The 21,201-nt window shown below is 37.2% G+C and overlaps 3 protein-coding genes across 3 annotated transcripts in view; 1 reads left to right on the plus strand and 2 right to left on the minus strand.

Annotated features, from left to right (window-relative positions):
* Positions 1-9,214, plus strand: part of rac2 (Rac family small GTPase 2) — a 13,272-nt gene extending 4,058 nt beyond the window's left edge. Inside the window, exons 2-7 of the mRNA XM_008434279.2 lie at positions 1,945-2,016; positions 5,193-5,310; positions 5,718-5,780; positions 6,656-6,815; positions 7,151-7,284; positions 8,680-9,214. Of these exons, the coding sequence (XP_008432501.1) occupies positions 1,945-2,016; positions 5,193-5,310; positions 5,718-5,780; positions 6,656-6,815; positions 7,151-7,281 (544 nt within the window). The 3' untranslated portion in view covers positions 7,282-7,284; positions 8,680-9,214. The remainder of the gene's footprint in view (positions 1-1,944; positions 2,017-5,192; positions 5,311-5,717; positions 5,781-6,655; positions 6,816-7,150; positions 7,285-8,679) is intronic.
* Positions 9,215-11,226: 2,012 nt separating this feature from the next.
* On the minus strand, positions 11,227-13,383 carry LOC103479592 (cationic trypsin-like). The gene is made up of 6 exons (XM_008434159.2): positions 13,294-13,383; positions 12,608-12,794; positions 12,255-12,467; positions 11,867-11,928; positions 11,595-11,740; positions 11,227-11,482 (listed from the first exon to the last, which is right to left on the minus strand). Exons 1-6 carry the CDS (start codon positions 13,331-13,333, stop codon positions 11,312-11,314), a joined length of 819 nt encoding a protein of 272 aa, XP_008432381.1. The 5' UTR covers positions 13,334-13,383; the 3' UTR covers positions 11,227-11,311.
* Positions 13,384-16,475: 3,092 nt separating this feature from the next.
* On the minus strand, positions 16,476-18,491 carry LOC103479523 (cationic trypsin-like). The gene is made up of 6 exons (XM_008434039.2): positions 18,386-18,491; positions 17,759-17,945; positions 17,416-17,628; positions 17,069-17,130; positions 16,835-16,977; positions 16,476-16,731 (listed from the first exon to the last, which is right to left on the minus strand). The coding sequence occupies exons 1-6, from the start codon at positions 18,423-18,425 to the stop codon at positions 16,558-16,560; spliced, it is 819 nt and encodes a 272-aa protein (XP_008432261.2). The 5' UTR covers positions 18,426-18,491; the 3' UTR covers positions 16,476-16,557.
* Positions 18,492-21,201: the final 2,710 nt, after the last annotated feature.

Consider the following 21,201-nt stretch of genomic DNA (forward strand, 5'->3'; position numbering starts at 1 on the left):
AGATAGATAGATAGATAGATAGATAGATAGATAGATAGATAGATAGATAGATAGATAGATAGATAGATAGATAGATAGATAGATAGATAGATAGAAGATCAGTCAAGTAGACATCTTGTTTTATAACTTTGTCGTCGTTAGGGGAAATAAACACAGTTGCACGTCAATCATAATTATATAAAAACATTAGTATGTGGGAAAAAACCCCAACTTATTACAAACATTTCAGACACAACATCAAGAGAAGTACTTTTGGGGGGAAACACGTTCAACAAATTCCTCAGACGTTTTATTCAGAACCTCGTCTGCTCGATGTATGATTTTCTTTTTCATTATTATTATTTTGTTTTTCTGTGAATCGGCGACACGTTGTTGTTAAACACTAAGAGCAAATTCCTGGAACAAAATTAGAAGCGGGCCAGTCGGTGCTTGTTGACCGGCCTCTCTCTCTCCTGCGCTGCTCCGTCACTGCGGTTGTGGCAGCAGCCCGTTTGGCGAGCTCCCGTAATCACTCCCATCCGCCTCGTTTTACAGCCCTGCAGTGATGTTTTTACGGTTTACTATAAAGCTGTTTTATTCTGCGCCCTGAGTCTAAGGTTGGCTGTTGAGCGCGGCGTTTTGGAACTGGGAATAAGTTTTGCAAGTTCTGCAGTTTTTCATGCGATTCCTCATGGCCTGAAATGTCACAGAATCCAAACCGGGCAAGCTTCTTAAAGTTTGAAGGCCTGTTTTTTTTGTTTGTTTTTTTTCCCCTCCACTTTTAATCAACTCTGCAAATAAGTAGGTCACAGCCGCAGTAACTAATTTCAGATAGTGTGCTTGATGCATCATTTCCTGTCAGTGCAAGATGTATTTTTTATTATTTTTTTATTCTAGTTGTATTATGTAGAGTTAGTCAATAAATATGTTGCATTGAAATAAACATGCTATATCAGGGGTGTCAAACTCATTATTATTTTGGGTCATGTTAGGAGTCTTCTCAAAGGGCCCGTTGTGGCAGAACGCCATGATAGAAACCCATCAACAAACTGTTAGAAATACTAATAAAAAGATGCGTCTGCATTCAGTGACTGCTTTTTAAAATTAAATAGTACTGAACATTTTCACATTGATCAGTACTGCCAAGATCTTGTAATTGTTTTTGTGATTTTATTTATTTATCTTTTGCTATCAAAAACAGCTGATTTTGTGGTTCTAATTTAAGAAATATCTGCAAGAAATGTTCCAATATTTGCGCATATGTGATTGTGACTTTTTGTTACTCACTACATCAATTATGGGCTATAACTTGACATCAGTAAAAGCTGCAATATTTAACTTTCATGTATATATCTATATAGATATAAATATCTATATAGATATTTATATAGATATAAATATCTATATAGATATTTATATAGATATAAATATCTATATAGATATATAGATATAGTTGAAACTGTCAAAAGTTGTGACAGTTTGGCATGATTCAGATATTCTGCCTTCTCCCAGTGCAAACTAGAAACAACCAATCAGAGCCAGGAGGCGGGTCTTAGCGCTGTCAATCACAATCTTGCATGGCGCCCTCCCTCCCTTGCTCTCTGCTACGCTGCAGCTACCACAGACTGTTGGGACTACTGCCACCTGCAGGTGGGAGTTAGCATCACTTAAGGATCTGTTGATTTGCTTGAATTGTCATGATGGTGGATTCACAAAAAACCGGAGGGACTGATTGATGTATTTTGGCGACATACAAAAAAAGAAAAACTGCTTGGATTTGATTGATAAAATAATATTTGAGCATATAACTGTTCTATTCATGCATCCCTTTGAAGACTCGAGGGCCTCATAAGCAGCTAATGCAGGCCAGATTTGGCCCCCAGGCCTTGAGTTTGACACAGGTGCTCTACAGTGACATTTCCTTGACATTTCCCTGAGTGATTGTTGTTGTTTCTTTTGTTACAGAGCTGTGGGTAAAACATGTCTTCTCATCAGCTATACCACCAATGCCTTCCCTGGGGAGTACATTCCTACAGTGTGAGTATAATACACACACACACACGCACTCACGCACTTTCTGCTTTTAGGTTTTAAGGCTACATCTAAAATCCAGACATACATGGACATTTATCTGCAGCAACACAAACAACTCATGAACAATTTGAAATAGTTTGACTTTGGTCGTCTTTATGACAATAATAACCGACACATGCCGCCGTAGATACCTGGAAGAGCTAACAGGGACAGGTCGGGACAAGCAGCAACACTCAGAGGAAGAAACGCCTCTTTTAAAACTCGAGCGTCTTCAAACCTTAGGCAACAGGAAGAGACGTTTTCACTCACATTTCCTCTCTACGAGTCACTGTGCCACTGACCCACAAACACCACAGAGTGCTTCATGACAGGCATCACAGTCAAAGGAAATATTGCACTCACTCGGTTGCAACATGTATTCTGACAGACTATGCCTCAATTTGTAAAAAAATAAAAAATAAAATTCTCTTGACAAATTTAAAATAAACTATTTTGCATCATTCAGTTTTAAGGAAAAGCTAAAATTTTTATCAGCTGATCAACCTTTTCTTTTGGAAACCAAAAGGACAGCAGAGTGCAGAACTCTTTTTTTTAATCAATTTTTTAAAACAAATCGAGGAGCAAAGACTGGAATCACTGATATAATTTATTTGAATCCATTTACACTTGATGATTAAACTATAGTATGCTAGCAGGTAGCCCCCACCTGTTAAACTGTAGCTTAGCTACTACACTATGTTAAGCTACGGTTTAACATACTGTTGCTTGCTAAGCTACAAGTTGGGGCTTATTGCTAACAAACTTTAACTTAAGATCAAAAATATGTTGGCTAACATTCTTAAATTAACTTGTTAGGTATGTTAGCTTAACAAACTAGCATCTTGTTAGCTTTCAGCTATGTTACCTATAAGCTAACAAACTTGTTAAGCTTATAGGTTTGTCACTTTATGATCCAGCTGCTCGCCTCCAGCTATCGGAGTCTCTGACACCAGCGCTTCTTGAAACCAGGTCTCAGAATGAAACTTTTCTGTAAAAACCCCCAACAGAGGTGTGAAAGCGCACATGTGCAGAATGCATGCATGGGCAAAATAACATTGAAAACAATGATGGATCGCATTGGGCTGTGTGCGCTACTTTTGATAAGAAACATATGAGTTACATGAGACGGGTCACTGTTTTAAATGAGGTGGATGCTAATGGTCAAAAGTGCATACTTGTTACTTCAATGATATGGTAAAATCACAGCGCCATATAGTGGTCTGGCATGACAGCTACAGCAGATTTAGCCACAATTGCTTACTCCGCAGTTTGTTCCTGGGGGCTGAGTCATCATAAGGGGCTAATACGCCAATATTTATATTTTTGAGATTATGCACTGCTATCTTTGTGGATTAAGAAGTTGTTTTGGCTAGAAGTCTAATGAAGACATCTTGAATTAATCTGGAGACAATTAAAGTATATAAAAAGCCAAATACTGTTGTTTTCTGTGTCTGTTCACATTTTTTTAAATGTTCTTTTCATTGTTGCTGTTGCTTTTCATACCTCACCCTTTTTTTGTTTCCTTGATAGAGAACCACTTTTAAATGCCAGCTTCCTAAACACAATGACAGTGTTCAACAAACGCCTGAAAGTCTACTATAGTGTTTTGTTTTGGCCATATACTGTGATACTAGCACTCTCCATTGGACCACCTCGGAAATTTTTCCCCGATAAATTTATTGGTACCTTTTATTTGTTATTTAGTGATTAAAAGAACTAAAATAGGCTGGCTTCTTCGTGTACTATTCTTGAAGATATATCATGTTTTAGAGGATTCTTTTATTCAAATTTTTGGTTTAGAGGTCCAAGTTTATTAGTCATTGTTAGGATCATCAAAGTAATAGCACAGTCTAGGTTAAATTATTCCTTTCTGTTGATCCTCTGACTCTTTTGGTGGTTTTTACTTCCAGGATGTTTGATAATGACACTATGTTAGATAAGCTGTTGCTTTCACATGTTTGGTAAATTGTAGTGAAGCCACTTGGTTTGAAGACAAGCGACCTCCTCAATTTTAATGTTGGTTTAACAGAGATGGCTTATTTGAAACAACTGGAGTTTCCTGCCTGAAATGTGTACATTACTGTCCCTTTAAAAAGTAATAGGAAGGACTAAATCTTTTGGATTTAAACAGCTATTATTTTTTTATTGAAACATTTCAATGGTATCAGTTGGCTTGAACTATAATTTAAGGTAAACAAACACCCACAGATCCGAAACTACAGCACAGAGATTTTGCCACACAATAATCACCATATAAACAATTAAGTATTTGGAGCATTTCTTATACCAAAATCAGTAAGATAGAAAAATAAATAAATCAGAAAGCAGTTCACTTTGTAATTGCTGCAAGTTTGAATTGTCTGGAACTGACATATGAGAGTTAATTTGAGCAAACGTGTGACACAGAAGCAAAACTGAAGCTGAATGTTTGAACTTTGCTAAAGGGAAACATTGCTTTGACCCTAGAAGGGGAAGTCAAACATGCATTGTCATGCTTTGGCTTTGTAGTTGCCACATTGTAGCTTTATGTACTTAACTTTAGAATTTTTTAAAWTTTTTTTCAGTTGAGCTTTGTTTTGAAGCAACAACTGTTTTGTGTTTTTATTTCAAAAATAATTTTGGCGAAAAGTACACCTGCTCAAAGAGGAGTCTGCAGTGTTTCATTTCGGCCACTAAGTGGCAGTGTTGCTTAAAATTGTGATCTGTAAATAGCGCCTAAATAAATGGCTTATTCTTATATTGTTTTATGACATCACAAAGTCTCTTGGATTATTTTCAATAGGCATTATTTTTATTTATTTTTTCTAGATCTTTTAATAAGCTTTATTTGACAGTATTCTGTCAAGAAAGGGGCAGATACAAGGGAGTAAAGACAGAAACCGAGGATGGGATTCGACCTCCGTACGGTCACGTCAAGATCTATGGCCTCCGTACGGGGCGCGCGCTCTAACCACTGCGCCATATTTCTTTTTTTTTCTTTCTTTTTATCCTTTGCCATTTCAAATCGTTCAGGATTTTTCATAAACTTTACTGTGTGCCTGTAGCACAAACAAATCAACTGATAGCTTAAGTTGCTTGTTAAGCTGAAGGCCAACTTACTGGCTCTCTGACGGATGACTGACCTTCTGTGTTTTCGACAGCTTTGACAACTACTCGGCTAATGTGATGGTGGACAGCAAGCCGGTGAACTTGGGCCTCTGGGATACAGCGGGACAGGAAGATTACGACAGGCTCCGCCCGCTGTCCTATCCACAGACGGTATGCAGTCATTTCCACATGACCAGTACACACACCAGGCGTTTCATTAGAAAACAAAATCCATCTTAAACCCCAGCTGTGAAGAGTGATGCAATTTAAATTGCAGCTGTCAAATTTATACCAAATGTCAGTCTGAGGAAACCGTGTTTTCATTGATTGGAGCAACAGGGAGGGAAATAAAAGAAAAGTATTTCTTCATGATGATGCAGACAGTAAAAGGAAATGAACCATCTGTCTTTCAAAAAAATATTGAGGGTGATAAGAGACTGCTGCATACAGGTTTTTAAAGATGGTGTGGAGAGACAAGGTCAAAATCTGGTAGTAGACATTTAAAGTGATGATTAAATATCCCACCAACCACACAAATTTAAGATGAACAATCTTTTTTTTGTTTTTGGTCTATCTAGGACGTCTTCCTCATCTGTTTTTCCCTGGTCAGCCCAGCCTCGTATGAGAACGTCAGAGCCAAGGTGAGTCTCAATTTCTTACACCAAAAAGCTTTCTATAAGTCAATTGCATCTAATCTGTGTGGCAACTTATCATACAGTGACATGCAACACAAAGTGATCTACAGGAATAAGCCCCAAGAAGAAAACAACAAGATAAAAAACTGTTATAAAAAGTGTATGTTGGTACATTGAACTAACACTTATATTTCTAAAAGTAAATAGGGAAGAATAATTTTCTTAAGAAAATAAATCTGGTGTATTTGCCACTTATCTAAACCAACAATCACTTGTCTTAATTCAGTTCGGTTTATCAATTTGCAACAATGTCATCTCAAGGCACTTCTCATCAGGTAAAGGTTCAAATCATATCCAGAACTGTATAATCATATCACTTACAATGCATCACAATTATACAGATAGATTTCAGTTTGATTATTTACTCAAAATCTGATTCTAATTGCAAAACATAGAAGTTAAATTGAGCTCAAGAAGCAACTTTCATATTTGTTTGAGTTTAATAAATGCCCAACAAGAATCCAGTAAAGGTAGCAGCAGCATGATTCATTTGGTAATTCACACAACTAGTGTACGTCAATCAGATGGCTTTGGTGCAAGCAATGCTATTAAGATGGCTCCATTTGTCAGTCAAATACCACATCCATTACAGACTAATGGATGGGAAGAAGTGAGTGTAGACGTGACAAAAGGAAGGGTGGATGAGAAAAAAGGATGATGAGGCAGGAAACAAATGGGAGAAACGTCTGTGACATAAAGAGGAAAGGTCACAACTGCAATTCTGACAATAACCTGTTTATTCTTAAAGTAAAATGCGTCTATTTTTGATTTGTATTGCAGCACTTCAATAAAGTTCTCTTGGTGTTTGTCTTTGTTTTCAGTGGTACCCAGAGGTTCGTCACCACTGCCCATCCACCCCCATCATCCTGGTGGGCACCAAGCTGGATCTGAGGGATGAGAAGGAGACCATTGAGAAGCTGAAGGAAAAGAAGCTGGCCCCCATCACATACCCACAGGGTCTCGCTCTGGCCAAAGAGATAGGTAAGTTGGGGTGTGGCGGTAAAGCGAGCAATGCAACTCATGTTCGGAGCCTTCAGCTCTTGTCACAGCTCGTTGACTTTTGCCAAATGTCTTCTCCCTCTCTCACAACCCTCTGTGTACTGTGAAATAAAGGCCCCTAGAGCCAAAAAAATCCTTACATAAAAAAAAGAGATAGGTAAGTTGCACTTGCAACATTTTCTTAACGTTTTGAATGTCTTCATGCCCTTCCTTTACTTCCCTAAAACAAGAAATCACTGCAATTTACAATGTTGTTGAATATATGCATTATTTGAAGGTTTATTTACATGTATGTGTGTCGTTCTCCGTGTGTTCAGATGCCGTAAAGTACCTGGAGTGCTCTGCCTTGACTCAGCGCGGCTTGAAAACTGTGTTCGATGAGGCCATCCGGGCCGTGCTCTGCCCCCAGCCTGCCAAGGTCAAGAAGACTTCTTGTTCAATGCTGTAAAAGGTGAGGCACACTCGGAGAAAGGGGACAGGATGTTTAAGAAAACAATATTTTGTACAGTTTGCAACATGGACAAGGAGAGTAAAATGAGTAACAGTTAAAAAGAAAAGAAAAAGGTAGAATTACGGAAACAAAGTTTCTGAAGAATTAGAAATGACCTTGACGAAAACATGGTCCACAGGTTGACCTGCTTTAGAAATTGGTCGTCAGTCTGCCTTTAGGCTCCACTGGAAAATAACTGCTGCTAAACCAACCGGATAGTGGCAGACTCCATTACTTTGATTGCTGCTTTGGGTGTCAACTCTAATATCTACAATAACTACAGAATATACAGAAGGTTTAGCATCAAACCCAAATACAACCTGTATGGAGAAACATTAGCTGCCAGAACTGCTAGCTCATGACTGTAGATGAGCTAGCATTGCCCCAAACAAAGTCCTAATCCATCCAGCCACTTCATGCTCCATCTTACCATCACTTATGAACAACCTGAATTGAATTATTCTAGGCAAATACTGAAGAATACCCTCAGATTTTGCAACTGACTGTCCATGGAGACTGTCAAAAAACAAAAAAACTTGAAGTACTAAATTCTGCAGCTGTAAAATATTTATTCAGTTTTCCAAGTAAATAGAAGCCATTGTTGCTTGGAGTTTAGCCATAAATGAGCCTTAGTTCACATATCTCAGTTTCCATCTCCAGTAACACCGCATTCACTCAATCAGCTCATTTATTTCGCTACTTCACATTAACAGTAATAATATCCTTATCTACAAAACTTAGACAAAAAAAATAGCAGAGTCATAACAGAGAGAGTCAAAAATAAACATATTTTTTATTAAACCTGCTTGCACTAGCTAGCTAAACTAGAACAGCTAGCTACTTTCAAGCTAGCACTGAAGAGTAGCCGTTATTGTTAGTTAATTCAAGTTCTTTTCCACAGCAAAACATCAATAATTATAGTGAACACGTTAGGGAAGCTTTCTAATTAGCTGGGAAGAGAGAGAGCAAACATTTAAGTCTTCCTGTAAACCAGGAATTTGATAAACAAGACTGTTAACTGCAGCTACTCCACTGGTACTGCGTAAAAAGCTAAAAAGCTCAGGATTCAATTATAATAATAATATATATATATATGTTTAAATGACTCAATTTTGGTTTCCTGCTGTTTTGGAATTAATACAATAATTGCATCCTTGCTGTACAGTAGAAAAGCAATATGCTGAGGATTTATTTTTTTCACCAGAGTAAGATATGGAATAGTAAGTCCCTGAGCTGCTGTGATAAAAAAACAACCTTTTATTAATCTTGAGAACACGTTTTTCAATGAAAATCCTGTATGATTTACATTTCTGCTAAAATATGCGATTTATGTAGGTTGTATTTGAACTCTTACAGGACCGGAGAGGAGCAACGCTAGGCATTCAGACTGCTGACTCTGCCTTAAGAGAAGATTTTAAAGTTCTTTTATCAAAGTTTCTTCTAAATCTCCACTGTAATTGTATAAAACACCTGGACAGTTCCGATTAAATAGCAGCAAACATCTACTCGCAGCCTTCTAATACTGAGCAATACGGATGCTGCAAGAGATTCAACTTCTCTGTCTAATATGGAAAATTCTCATAGTAACTGTCCCAGGTTTGCACACTGTGTTATCACTCTATGAGCTTATAAGAAATGTATATGTTACTTTTTTTGGTGTGTCTAATTTACAATCATAAAACAAAAGTAGTTATGCAACATAACCATTCTTATTGCAAGCAGGAAAAGCAAGCAGTGTTTCATTGAGATGTGTTCTTGGTGTATCGTTGAGACGCTTAATATAAACGCATGAATAAAAAACATCTTGATCAAAAGTGTTGTAATAAAAAGATATATTTGTTATGTTTTAAAAAATAATAAAAACTCACAAATAAAGTGAAGTTTTCCATGAGAACGAATTATGTGAATTGATTTGTGAAATCTGAAAATTTCCCTCCCAGCGTGTTGCGCTGCCAGATGTGCATCACGGTCTGCATGACCACTGCAGCGATGGATGAGCGAGCGTCTGAGAAAATGCCGATTTATCTGATGGCATTTCTGCCATCTGTTATGAGCGTCATCTGTCTCACTTTGCCTTCCTGAAGGGCAAGACGTTGTGGCAATGACATCAATCTGATTCATTTGTGGCAATTACCAGCGGGAAACCTGATTAATGGTGAGAATGCAGTTCTATCCGTCTCGTTGCGAGGTGGAACGCATTCGCCGCTCTCAATCTGCGGTCCAGGGTGTGCCAGATCAAGCCGTTTTCTAAAGTTCAAAGCCGAGGTAAGAGTATAATGACATTTCTTTGTTGTCCATTTCTGAATGTAAGAGTGTGAAGTTTCAGAAATTTTACACTAATAGTGTTATTAGAGGTAGAGGTGTTAGGAGTGAGCTGTACTTTCTGTAAAAAATTATACAAACCTCTGCCTGCCAGAATCACCAGGTGTGGCCGGTAAGAAGATTAGTTTGGATGTTTTTATTAGCGATAATGAACAAAATAAACAAATTGGACAACTGACCATTATTAAATGATGTCACCAACAAATTACAGTCCAAAAGCACAATGTTCTACGGCTGCAACTCAAGGTTATATTAACCTCTTAAAATCAAAAAGTGTGGTCCAAACCTCAATTTAATAAACTCTCCTGACAAATCTGTATGTCATCCAGAGTGAGTCTTCTGCACATCCACTTAGCTGATGATAGAGACTGATTTTAATCATTTTGTTTATGTCCATAAATGTGGACATGGTATGACACAAGATAAAATCTACCCCTTCAATCACAAACATTAAGACTCGTGCTGGATGAAACTAACTTGCCAGAGCTCTCATGAGGAAATTATGCGCTTGAGGGAAAAAATTTATCATTTTATATTTTCAGCTGTTAAAAAGCCTAAATTGCTCTGACCTTACGAGGTTAAGCTGCCATTTACATTTTCATGTAGATGAAGGTTATTACAGTTTTCTTTAGTTGGGGGGTTAAAGGTCTGTTCCCTAACATTTACTTTGAGTTTCTAGTTTAATAAACTGTTAATTTTATTTTATCACTGAATACACACACACACGCACACATAGCTGACGTAGTGTTTTTATACCACAAATTGAATTTGATGGCAACTTCTTTGTGTCACTTGGTAATAAGTCTAAACAGAGATCATATGTCGGTTGGACCATGTTAGAAAAACATCCAAGGTATCAAAGGACAAAAGCAGCTATGTTCCGTTCTTTATGGGATCCTGCCTCATAAGTCTGCATAAATAGCCATAAAAGGCACATCAAATCAAAAACAAAGGTTATGCTAGTGGGCTAGAACATTTCAAGTCTTTTTGTTCTTCAGATTTTTGCATTTTTCTTCTCTACAGGCAGAAAAATCGAAAATGAAAATTCACTCAAGAATGTCCCTTTCATTGCCTTCTCTGCTTTCAATACATATTTTAGGATTTTTGTTTCACACTTTCATCACATGTATTCAGTGAGTTACTGTGGTAACGGTAGTTTGCCAAAACATTTTCGTAGCACATGTGATGTTGCTGACGCTAAGACGGAAATCTTAGATCTCTTTAGCATGAATTTAATAACTATGCTCTGGGAAAGCCTGGTCTAAATTACTGGTGATGGAAAATTATTTGATTAATTTTGTTATTAATTAAATAATAAATTAGTTTTGCTTAGCAAGAAAGTGTCTGGAGCTAAAATCTCTACATATAATTAATGATTTAGGCTTATAAACATGCAAATCCTTGAGTTCTGAAGTATGTTTCTCTGGTTTTTATTAGTTGTTTTTATTGTCATTTTTGACACAACCAGGGGTTAAAAATGAAAATGCTCCAGTTGTTTGAAAACAGTAACGGTTGAGAAAGCAAATCTAATCAAAGCCAGAAAAAAAGTTAGAATAAGAAAACATTATTCAATGCAAAGTGTTCTGATGCTGATTCATTTTTATTTTTTACCAGATTAAGGTTCAATATTCACGTGTACAATGACAAAGTGAACAACTTAGACATCCTATCCTGAGCTGGGAGGTGATCCAATAGTTTTTTCAATCCAGCTCAGATAGTCTTGATGGCAGAGGTCCATGAATGCTACTGGTTTCCTGCATGGATGATCAGGATCTCCGGTGAAAGCATTGACACCATAGAGTCTGCCTTTGTACTCGACTCCTCCACCGGAGTCGCCCTGTGACAAACAAACGTTACACTTCAGAAAACTGGTCAAATTTAACAAAATGAAGATGTTTCTTTAAAACTTTAAGTTTTCTTTATTTTTTTTACTATCTATTGCAACTTACAAAGCACAGATCCACTCCCGGAGTTTGGCCACAGAACCAATATTGGTGACTGTACCACGAGTTCTTGGCTACCTCTTGTTGTCTGAGCCGAGTACAGCTAACCTTATTAATATTAGCACACTGAAGAACTGGTGTAAAGCCAGGTTCTGGAGAAAAAAAAGAGTAGCTTAATTATATATATTTCAATGTAAAATTATTATACACTCTGAATCGCTTCAGACAAACTATAGCATTATATAATATTTATAAAAAAGAAAGGGAAATAAACTCACGTCTGGTTGTAAAAAAGCTTCCAGAAGTTGAAGCTTGACCTGCAATCTGCACCGAATTGCCTCTGAAATTGATCAAGTAAAAGTTTTAAAAAGGCTTAAAAAGCAATCACAAAAACATGTCAACCTTATTCATCATGGTGGGAGTAAACATTTCCTGTAGAGGGTACTAATTTTAACAGTCATATTATTATAACAAGGGACCTGGTGTCCTAGTAGCATTTTCTCAAACTACCTGCTAACACCATCTGTGCTGAAAATTTAGTCAACTGGCCCAATATATGTAAACTGAAAGAAATCCAACAGTGCCTCATATATAATATTATAATATGTCAAATTTATTCATACGGCGCTTCTCAGGATAGTCAAAGATTCTTCACTTCTTACTCACATGAGAGGCTGGTCTGAGCAGTCAGGAAGTTCAACAGTTGTCACTCCATGTGGAATAGTTGCCCTGTCAGGCAGCTTCAACAGCATCAAGTCATGCTGCTGTTTTTTGAACAAGGGTCCGTCTTCATATATTTTAGGTTTTTTAAAGATACCCAGCGGTATGCGTATTGGTACATTGTTACCTAAGTGCCATCCTAAATATGCATCAATGGTCCTGTAATAAAGATGGTAGTCAGTGATGAATGATAAAGAAATAGTTTGAGGAAGGTTTAGTCATTTTCTTTTACGTTACCAACAGTTCTGATAGTCGGTTTTACAAAGATCTATACATAAGAAATATGCAGATGTTCTTACAGTCCACTTTTCCAGCAGTGAGCTGCAGTCAGGATCCAGCCGTTACGCAGTAGAGAGCCTCCACAAAAACGTTCGCTATTACTATCTTTGATCACCAAGAGAACATGATACCGGCGCTCATCCTGTCTGCATGGTCGACCCCCGATGAGTCTCTTTTGCAGATCGACTTTTGAGCTTGTCGCCACACCTAAAAGTCAAAGTTATCAAATGGTGAGGCTCAGTTTCGGGATGAAAATGTAACAAGTCACAGCATGTTCTGGAATTATCTAATTGTCACAAACTTTCATATGAGATTCACTTTTGGTTTTTGTGCCTAACCAGAACCACGTTTGGCAGAGATCCAACAGACCTTTCTTTGCCCACCATGCCTTCGACACGCCTAAGATTGTCATTGAAGATCTCGCAACATTCATGTTAAAAATTAACTCAACTTTATTGAAAGCAATTCTGATTCCACATGTCTGAAAGTTAGATAATTTCTTCCCAAAAGGTAATTACTATACACAATACACATCTTTTTCTTCCAGTTTCCATGGGTTACTTTCACCAATAAGCCATGAATCTACAGAGACCAATTTATTTATTAGTGTAAGCATTTAACAGGGAAAAAAAAAGAAACATCAGTGTTTACCTGCAAACAAGGAATACCAAATAAAGGATGGTCAAATGCAATATGTGACACTCACCAAGCCACAGCAGAACCAGGAGAACCCTCAAGACAGCCATTGTTGTAACTTGGTGCCTAAAAACTGGTGACCTTTTATACTCTACAAATTTGTCCACCAACCAATGACATTTCAAATACTTATCAGCAAAAATACATTTGTTATGCAACCATATTTCTGTTGCCTCATTGTGCAATGGTTAGTGACATTGCATGTTATTAGCAAATGACAAATTTTGTTTGTCATTACAAACAAATAAAATAAAAATAATAAATGCAAACTTTAACTTCTAAGGTCAATGTGAAAAGAAATTAAATTGATGCTGAAACGGATCTTGTAACATTTTTGTATTGTTCGTTTGCCAAAGATTCAATTAAAATAGACTTTTTCTGGAGGAACTAATGTTGTCCGATACATATGTTACTGTTTGAATATACCCAGGATTTTACTACTGTCCCGGTTTTCTAACTTTAAAGTTAACAAGAGTAACAGATATCTTTTTTTACTTGGAAACTCAAACTTCAAAGCTAGTCACTCGTGTTTTACTGAGTTTACATCAAGAGAAAACGATCAGACCCTTTGGCTGTTCAGATAACGGCTATCAATGTGTTTGCTTGCTAAGAGACAAATTCATCGAGATTGGTCAGCAGCACCAAGTAGAAAGAGTTACTAAATATTTTACCATTGATAATAGAATATTTTAAGTGTAAAATCAAATTGAAAAAGTTTGAATATGTTCTGATAAGGCAGGTGTGTCAGATTTGACAATAACTTTTTAAGTGGCTATTAGACATACTATATACGCCCACATGTCTGTATTAAAATGTTTTTTATTAGTTTGATGTGATATTGTATTTGGACTCAGGTGTTGTCTTTGTGCTCTATCTCGGGTTGTGGTTGCTACCAAGTACATTTTGTATTAATCAGTATTCAGGGTTTCCCTCAGTGTATTATAAGCCTGGCGGGCCACCAGGCTTAGCATTGTTAATTTATCTTAGTTTTTTTTATTATTATTATTATTGTCTTTTGTTTTTAAGACTTTATAGTTGGGTGTTTTAGGTATTACTCTTACAGTTTTACAAAAATGCATAACTATGAAGTAATATTTTCACATTTTCTATCAACTTTAAACATTTTTTAACTTGAAAACATGGCAGCCGGCTGGATGACTCCCCTAGCTCCCGGAGTCCAGGGCTTAGAAAGTTTTCTGGGGGAAACCCTGGTATTATTTACTTTTCAATGACATATATTGTATAGTATACAGTGTATATAATATAAACTTGTTTCTTTGCTCCCTTTTTTTCTTCTCTTTCCCCAGGTGTAGAAGCAGATTTCTTGGGTATTATTTATTTCTCTAAATAAAAAAAAACAACATGTTTCTATCTTTTACATGTCAATGTCCAGTGCATTTACAATAAACCCAAAGCAATTTCTAATAAAGTTCATATAAGAATAGTGGAGTATTATAGTTTTATCACTTGTAAAAGTAAATCTGTTGAGTTTCTCTTTGGCACTGCTGGACAGGACATGTTAAAAGAAAAAAAGTGATGATAATTATTAACCTAAAGCTTAAACTTTACATCACTTCACATTGTACTGGTGATTTTAATGGCTGTAAACTTTATGATGTGTTTATGATGGTATTTTCTTATGTTTTCTTGATGTAAGGGACTTTGAACTGCCATGTTGCTGAAATATGCTACACATAAACTTGATCAATTCATGAAAGATCTTCAGTGTGCGGTAGATCAGACAAATGTAGGTCACAGTTGTGTATGTGAACAAAAGTGTTTTTAAATGTGTTAAAACATAAGATATTTTAATTAAAATAACCTAAGTAGAGATCCTGCTACTGTGCAGACAGATGTCTTCACATGGAAATTAAAATTTTTAGCGCAAAAACATTTTATACTGAGAACACAAGTAAAAAATACATATAAAATACATCTGAGAATGACTAGTAAAAAGTACATGATATTTTTTTTTGCATAATTCATTAATAATTAAGTTATTAGCTATTAAATCCTTTTGTTTTTGTAACAGAGCTAAACAACCATTAAAAAGTATGTTGATTTCTGAAAGTTGGCACTATAGCAAAAAGTTGAAGCCTTAAAGTTTTTGCTTGGAACAATTCTGACAAGTTAGTGACGGTGATAAATGGTAAAATATTCATAACCCCTTCGATCACAAACATCAAGACTCATGCTGGATGAAACTAACTTACCAGATGTCTCAAGAAGAAATTAAGTTTGAGGGGAAAAAAAATTGTTTTAGGTTTTCAGCTGTTAAAAAGCCTAAATTGCTCTGATCTTATGAGGTTAAGCTGCCATCTACATCGCCATGTAGATGAAAGTTAGTTTTTTGTAGGGGTGTTACAGGTCTGTTCCCTTCTATTTGCTTTGAGTTTCTAGTTTAATAAACTGTTGAAGGCTCATATTTTAATTTTATCATTAACACACACAGTTGACATGTTTTCTATACCTCAAATAAAATTTGATGGCAACTTTGTCACTTAAGTCTAAACAGATCAGATGTGGGTTGGACCATGTAAGAAAAAAAGTCCAAAGTATCAAAGGATAAATGCAGCTTTGTTCTGTTCTTTAAGGGATCCTGCCTGCCTCATAATTCTGCATAAACAGTCATAAAAGACATGTCAAATCAAAAATAAAAGGCTGCCAATTTCAAAAATCTGTCCTTCAGATGTTTGCATTTTTCTCCTCTACAGAAATATCCAAAACTGAAATTTTCAATCRTTCCCCGCTTTCAGCATCTTTTAGGATTTTTGTCCCCCCCATCCATTTCATGCATACGGCACATTACTGTGGCAACTGTAGTTTGCCAAAACACGTTTGTACTTTCTGATGTTGCCAACACCAAGACACTTGGCTCCCTTTAGCATGAATTTAATTATGCTCCAAGATTTGATTTAATTAAGCCTGGTCCAAGTTACTGGTGATGGAAAATTCTTGACTCGTTTTGTCAAAGAATTAATTTTGTTTAGAAAGACTTTGATAAAATGGGCTTAAGCATGCAAATGCTGGAGTCCTGAATTTTGTTTTGGAGATTGAAAAAAAATATTGCTCAGGTTTTTATTGATCTTTTTCACACTAGTTTCAAGATGAAAATGTTCCAATTTAAAACCGGTTACTTAGGAAAGCAAATCCTCTCAATCCAAGAGAAAGTTAGAATAAGACATTTAATGCAAAGTGTTCCAATGATGCCGCTTTTATTTTTTTACCAGGTTAAGGTTTTATATTCATGCATAGAACAAAAACAATTTAGACATTATGTTCTTGGGTTAGAAGGTGGTCCAATAGTTTTCTCAATCCAGCTCAGATAGTCTTGATGGCAGAGGTCCATGAATGCTGCCGGTTCCCTGCATGGATATTCTAGATCTCCGGTGAAAGCAATGACACCATAAATCTTGCCTTTGTACTCGACTCCTCCACCTGAGTCGCCCTGTGACAGACAAACGTTAAACTTGACCAGTTTCCTGAAGTGTAACAAAATGAAGATGCGCATTTAAAAAAAAATTTTCCTTCATGTTGCAATGTCAGCTTACCAAGCACGTATCCACTCCTGGAGTTTGACCACAGAACCAATATTGGTAACTGTACATGTTCTCAGCAACCATTTGTCGTCTGAGCGGAGTACAGTCAACCTTATTAATATTCCCACACTGAAGAACTGGTGTAGCGTTAGGTTCTGGAGCAAAGAGTAGCTTAATTATTACACACTCTCAATCACAATAGACTTTAAATAGCCTTATATAATCTCTACAAAACAAAAAACTCACGCCTGCGGGTAAAAACGCTTCCAGAAGTCGAACCGTGACCTGCAATCTGCATCGGATGGTCCCTGAAATCGATCAAATACAGGTTTTACAAAGGCTCAACAACCAGCAATCACAAAAACATGTCAACATTCATGGTGGGAGATAAAATTACTACCCTCTACAGGAAATGTTAATCATATGACAAGAGACCTGGTGACTTGTAGCATTTTCTCAAACTACCTGCTAACACCCTCAGTGCTGAAAATTTAGTTAACCACTGGAAGAAATCCAACAAGGCTTCATCTGTAATGTGTCAAATTCATACGCCGCTTTTCAGGATAGTCAAAGATTCTTCACTTCTTACTCACATGAGAGTCTGGTCTGAGCAGTCAGGAAGTTCAACAGCTGTCACTTCTTCTGGAATAGTTGCCCCGTCAGGCAGCTTCAACAGCATCAAGTCATGTTGCCGTCTTTTGAACAAGGGTCCATCTTCATATATTTTAGGTTTTTTAAAGATACCCAGTGGTATGCGTATTGGTACATCGTAACCCAAGACACATCCTAAATGTGCATCAATGGTCCTGTAATAAAGTCAGTGATGCATGATAAAAAATAAAAAATAGTTTAAGGTTTAGTCATTTTCTTTTACGTCAACAGTTCTGATAGTCGGTTTTACAAATATCTACATCAGAAATATGCAGATGTTCTTACAGTCCACTTTTCCAGCAGTGAGATGAAGTCAGGATCCAGCCGTTACGCAGTAGAGAACCTCCACAAAGAGTTTTGTCCTCACCGTCATTTATCACCAAGCAAGCATGATACCGGCGCTCATCCTGTCTGCATGGTCGACCCCCGATGATCCTCGGTTGTGGAGCAACTTTTGAGCTTGTCGTGACACCTAAAAGTCAAAGTCATCAACTGGTGAGGCCCAGTTTCAGGGTGAAAATTTAACAAGTTGTAACATGTTTTTCACTTTTGGTTTCTGTGCCAGAGATCTCAGACCTTTGTTCACCACACCTTTGACACACTCAAGATTGTCATTGAAGAGCTCGCAAAATTATTAAAAACTAAGCTCAACTTTATTGAATTTTTTTTTACTCTACATCCGAGTTAAGTCATTTCTTCCCAAAAGGCAATTATACACAATACACATCTTTTTCTTCCAGTTTCCATGGGTTACTTTCACCAATAATCCATGAATCTACAGAAACCAATTTGCTTCGTGTAAGAACAAAGCATTTAAAAGGAGTGGGGGGAAAAAACCCAGAAACATCAGTGTTCACCTGCAAACAAGGAATACCAAATAAAGGATGGTCAACTGCACCATGTGACACTCACCAAGCCACAGCAGAACCAGGAGAACCCTCAAGACAGCCATTGTTGTAACTTGGTGCCTAAAACCTGGTGACCTTTTATACTCTACAAATTTGTCCACCAACCAATCACAAAGACTCATCAACAAATGGAGTTCACGTGTTAACTTAAGTTCGGGAGCAGGACCACGCCCAAACCACGCCTCTAATTTCCAGGCGGCCTATTTATACTCTGCTCACCTGCTCATTTCAGTCTGTTACGCTTTATCAACCGTCAGAGCCGTGATTCTTGCTACAATTACAAATCTTTAAATTCAACTCACCACGGAATGCGACGTGACTAGTCAGCTCTACCCTTCTGATTCAGACGATGATCATCAATACTCCATCTGCTGCCAAATATTCTCCTCTTCCAGTAATTAATAAAGCTCCAATTAGTAAACTCCTGCGCTCTCTCATCTAAGATACTCGAGCTCCGTCTCGCACCTCATTGGCGTCATTCCAACATCCGTCCGAGGTTCATCCTTCACCTCCAACAACATTCCAGTCCCAACATCCGTCCGAGGTTCATCCTTCACCTCCAACAACATTCCAGTCCCATGGCCGTAGACCGCTTAGAGGCGTCAGCCATCAGGTTCGTTCTTCCGGAGTCACTCAAGCAAACGACACCAACACATCCACATCCCAGCGCTCCACCGCAAGCGTCGCGACTCGTCGAGGCCTCAGGTTCCGGGTCGTCGCTCGTCTTCAACGCTCTTTACGTGAGAAGGGAATCCTCTTAAGCCGCTCAGACGACCTTCAACATCTGCGGTGACGTCATTCCGATAGCTCCCCTAGTGGGAGCCAGGTCGTATTACACTCTCTGCCCCCATCCTCTCTGTTTGCGAGCAAAGTATGAACATTTAAACATGTTTTTTTGACAATAACTTAAGTGGCTAGTAGACATGCTTTATTAGCCCACATGTCTGTATTAAATGTTTATTAGTCTAATGTGATATTGTATTTGATTTTAAATTCAGGTGTCTGTGTGCTTTATCTTGTGCTGCGATTGCTATTAGGTATATTTTGTATTAATCAGTATTCATTTCAGGTGTTACTTGTGCCCCCACCAGGCTTAGCATTATTATTTTTTTAATTGCCTTTTTTTTAAGACTTTATTTGTTGTTTAGGTATTAATCTTCCAGTCTTCAAAAAATGGGTAACTATCAAGTACTATTTTCAAATTTTCTGCCAACTTTAGACATTTATTTTTTTTAACTAGAAAACATGGCAGCTGGCTGCCCCAGCTCCCCGAGTACAGGGCTTAGCAAAAGCGTATAAATGCTGGGTTGTTTTCATAACCCAATTTTGGGGCAGAAGTTGTTGGGTCATATATGGGGTTAGTTTGACCAAATATTGGGTCAAAATTTGTAACTCAAGAGTTGGGTCAAAAATTTACTGGTACTCTACAACTTGAATAATTCTGTTGGGTCAAGGGTTGGGTAGATTTACCCAATCAGTTGGCTTCATTGATACCCAGAATGCAAGTCAACCTTCATCTCTGAAGCATGTTCAAATTGTTTGCTGTTTAAATAAGTGCATCACTTTTTGTGTGTGTGTGTGTGTGTGTGTGTGTGTGTGTGTGTGTGTGTGTGTGTGTGTGTTTTCCCTCTCCATCAGGTTGGGACAAACCTGGTGGGATATCTGACAACCTGTATCCAGTCCAACTTTATAAAGCACTTTAAAACAACCACAGCTGATACAAAGTGCTGTACAGTAAAACGCAACATAAAAAATAAACTAAAAAAAAAAACTTAGTTTAAAAACGAAAACATACAAATTAAAACTAGATCCCGCTGGTGTTGAAAGCCAAGTAAAATAAATGGGTTTTAAGACGAACTTTAAAGGTGGACAGTGAAGGGGCCTCTCTGACCTGCAAAGGCAAGGCGTTCCATAACTTTAGGCCAATGACAGAGAAATCCCTGTCCCCTCTGAGCTTCCTCCTGGATCTCAGTACCTCCAAGAACAGCTGACCTGAGTGAAATGTCCACATGCTGCAAGACATTCAAAACTAAAGTGTTGATGAAAAATACTCCTAAAGTTGTAGTTTGCTTTCAAACAGACTTTTTACATGAACTGTTTTCTAATGTGTCGGAACAGATGCTTCTGGAGCTGTAGCCAAATGAGTTGAAGTGATTTAATTGTATATTTTTGAAACAACTTGTGTTTTATTTTTGTAAATGAATTCTGCTGGTTTATATATATGTATCACATGAAAATTAAAGCTTTAAATTCAGATTGTTTTTAATCCCGTTTCTATATAGTGACATTCAAAAAAAAAAAACTTTTTCTTTACCACCCCAGACATGGTGGTATTTGGGTTTCAACACAATTTTGGGTCAATTTAAGATTAGTTGCCATATCCCAATGTGCTGGGTCAAACTATCAACCCAACCCAGTTGAGTTAAAACTCCCCTGCATTGGGTCGGTTCATATTTGGACCAAGCACTGGGTTACGATTTGGGTTATTTTTAACCCTGCAGTTTTTACTAAAGTTTTCTGGGGGAAACTTTGTTATTGTGTACTTTTCAATTATATAAATGGTATATAGTGCATATAAGAATTTCTTTGCTCTCTTGGTGTGGAAGCAGAATTGAGAGGGTTTTTTTTAAATCTTGTTTCCCTTTCCCATGTTTAGTGGATTTAAAATGAACCCAAAGCAATTTGTAATAAAAGAATTGAGTTATAGTGAAAGTAACTTGTAAAAGTAAATCTGTTGCATTTCTCCTTGAGACTGCTGGACAGGACATGTAAGAAAGTAATTAACCTAAAGCTTAAACTTTATCACTTCACATGTAACTT

The sequence above is a fragment of the Poecilia reticulata genome, linkage group LG1, assembly GCF_000633615.1.
Source record: "Poecilia reticulata strain Guanapo linkage group LG1, Guppy_female_1.0+MT, whole genome shotgun sequence".
Classification (NCBI taxonomy): Eukaryota; Metazoa; Chordata; class Actinopteri; order Cyprinodontiformes; family Poeciliidae; genus Poecilia; species Poecilia reticulata.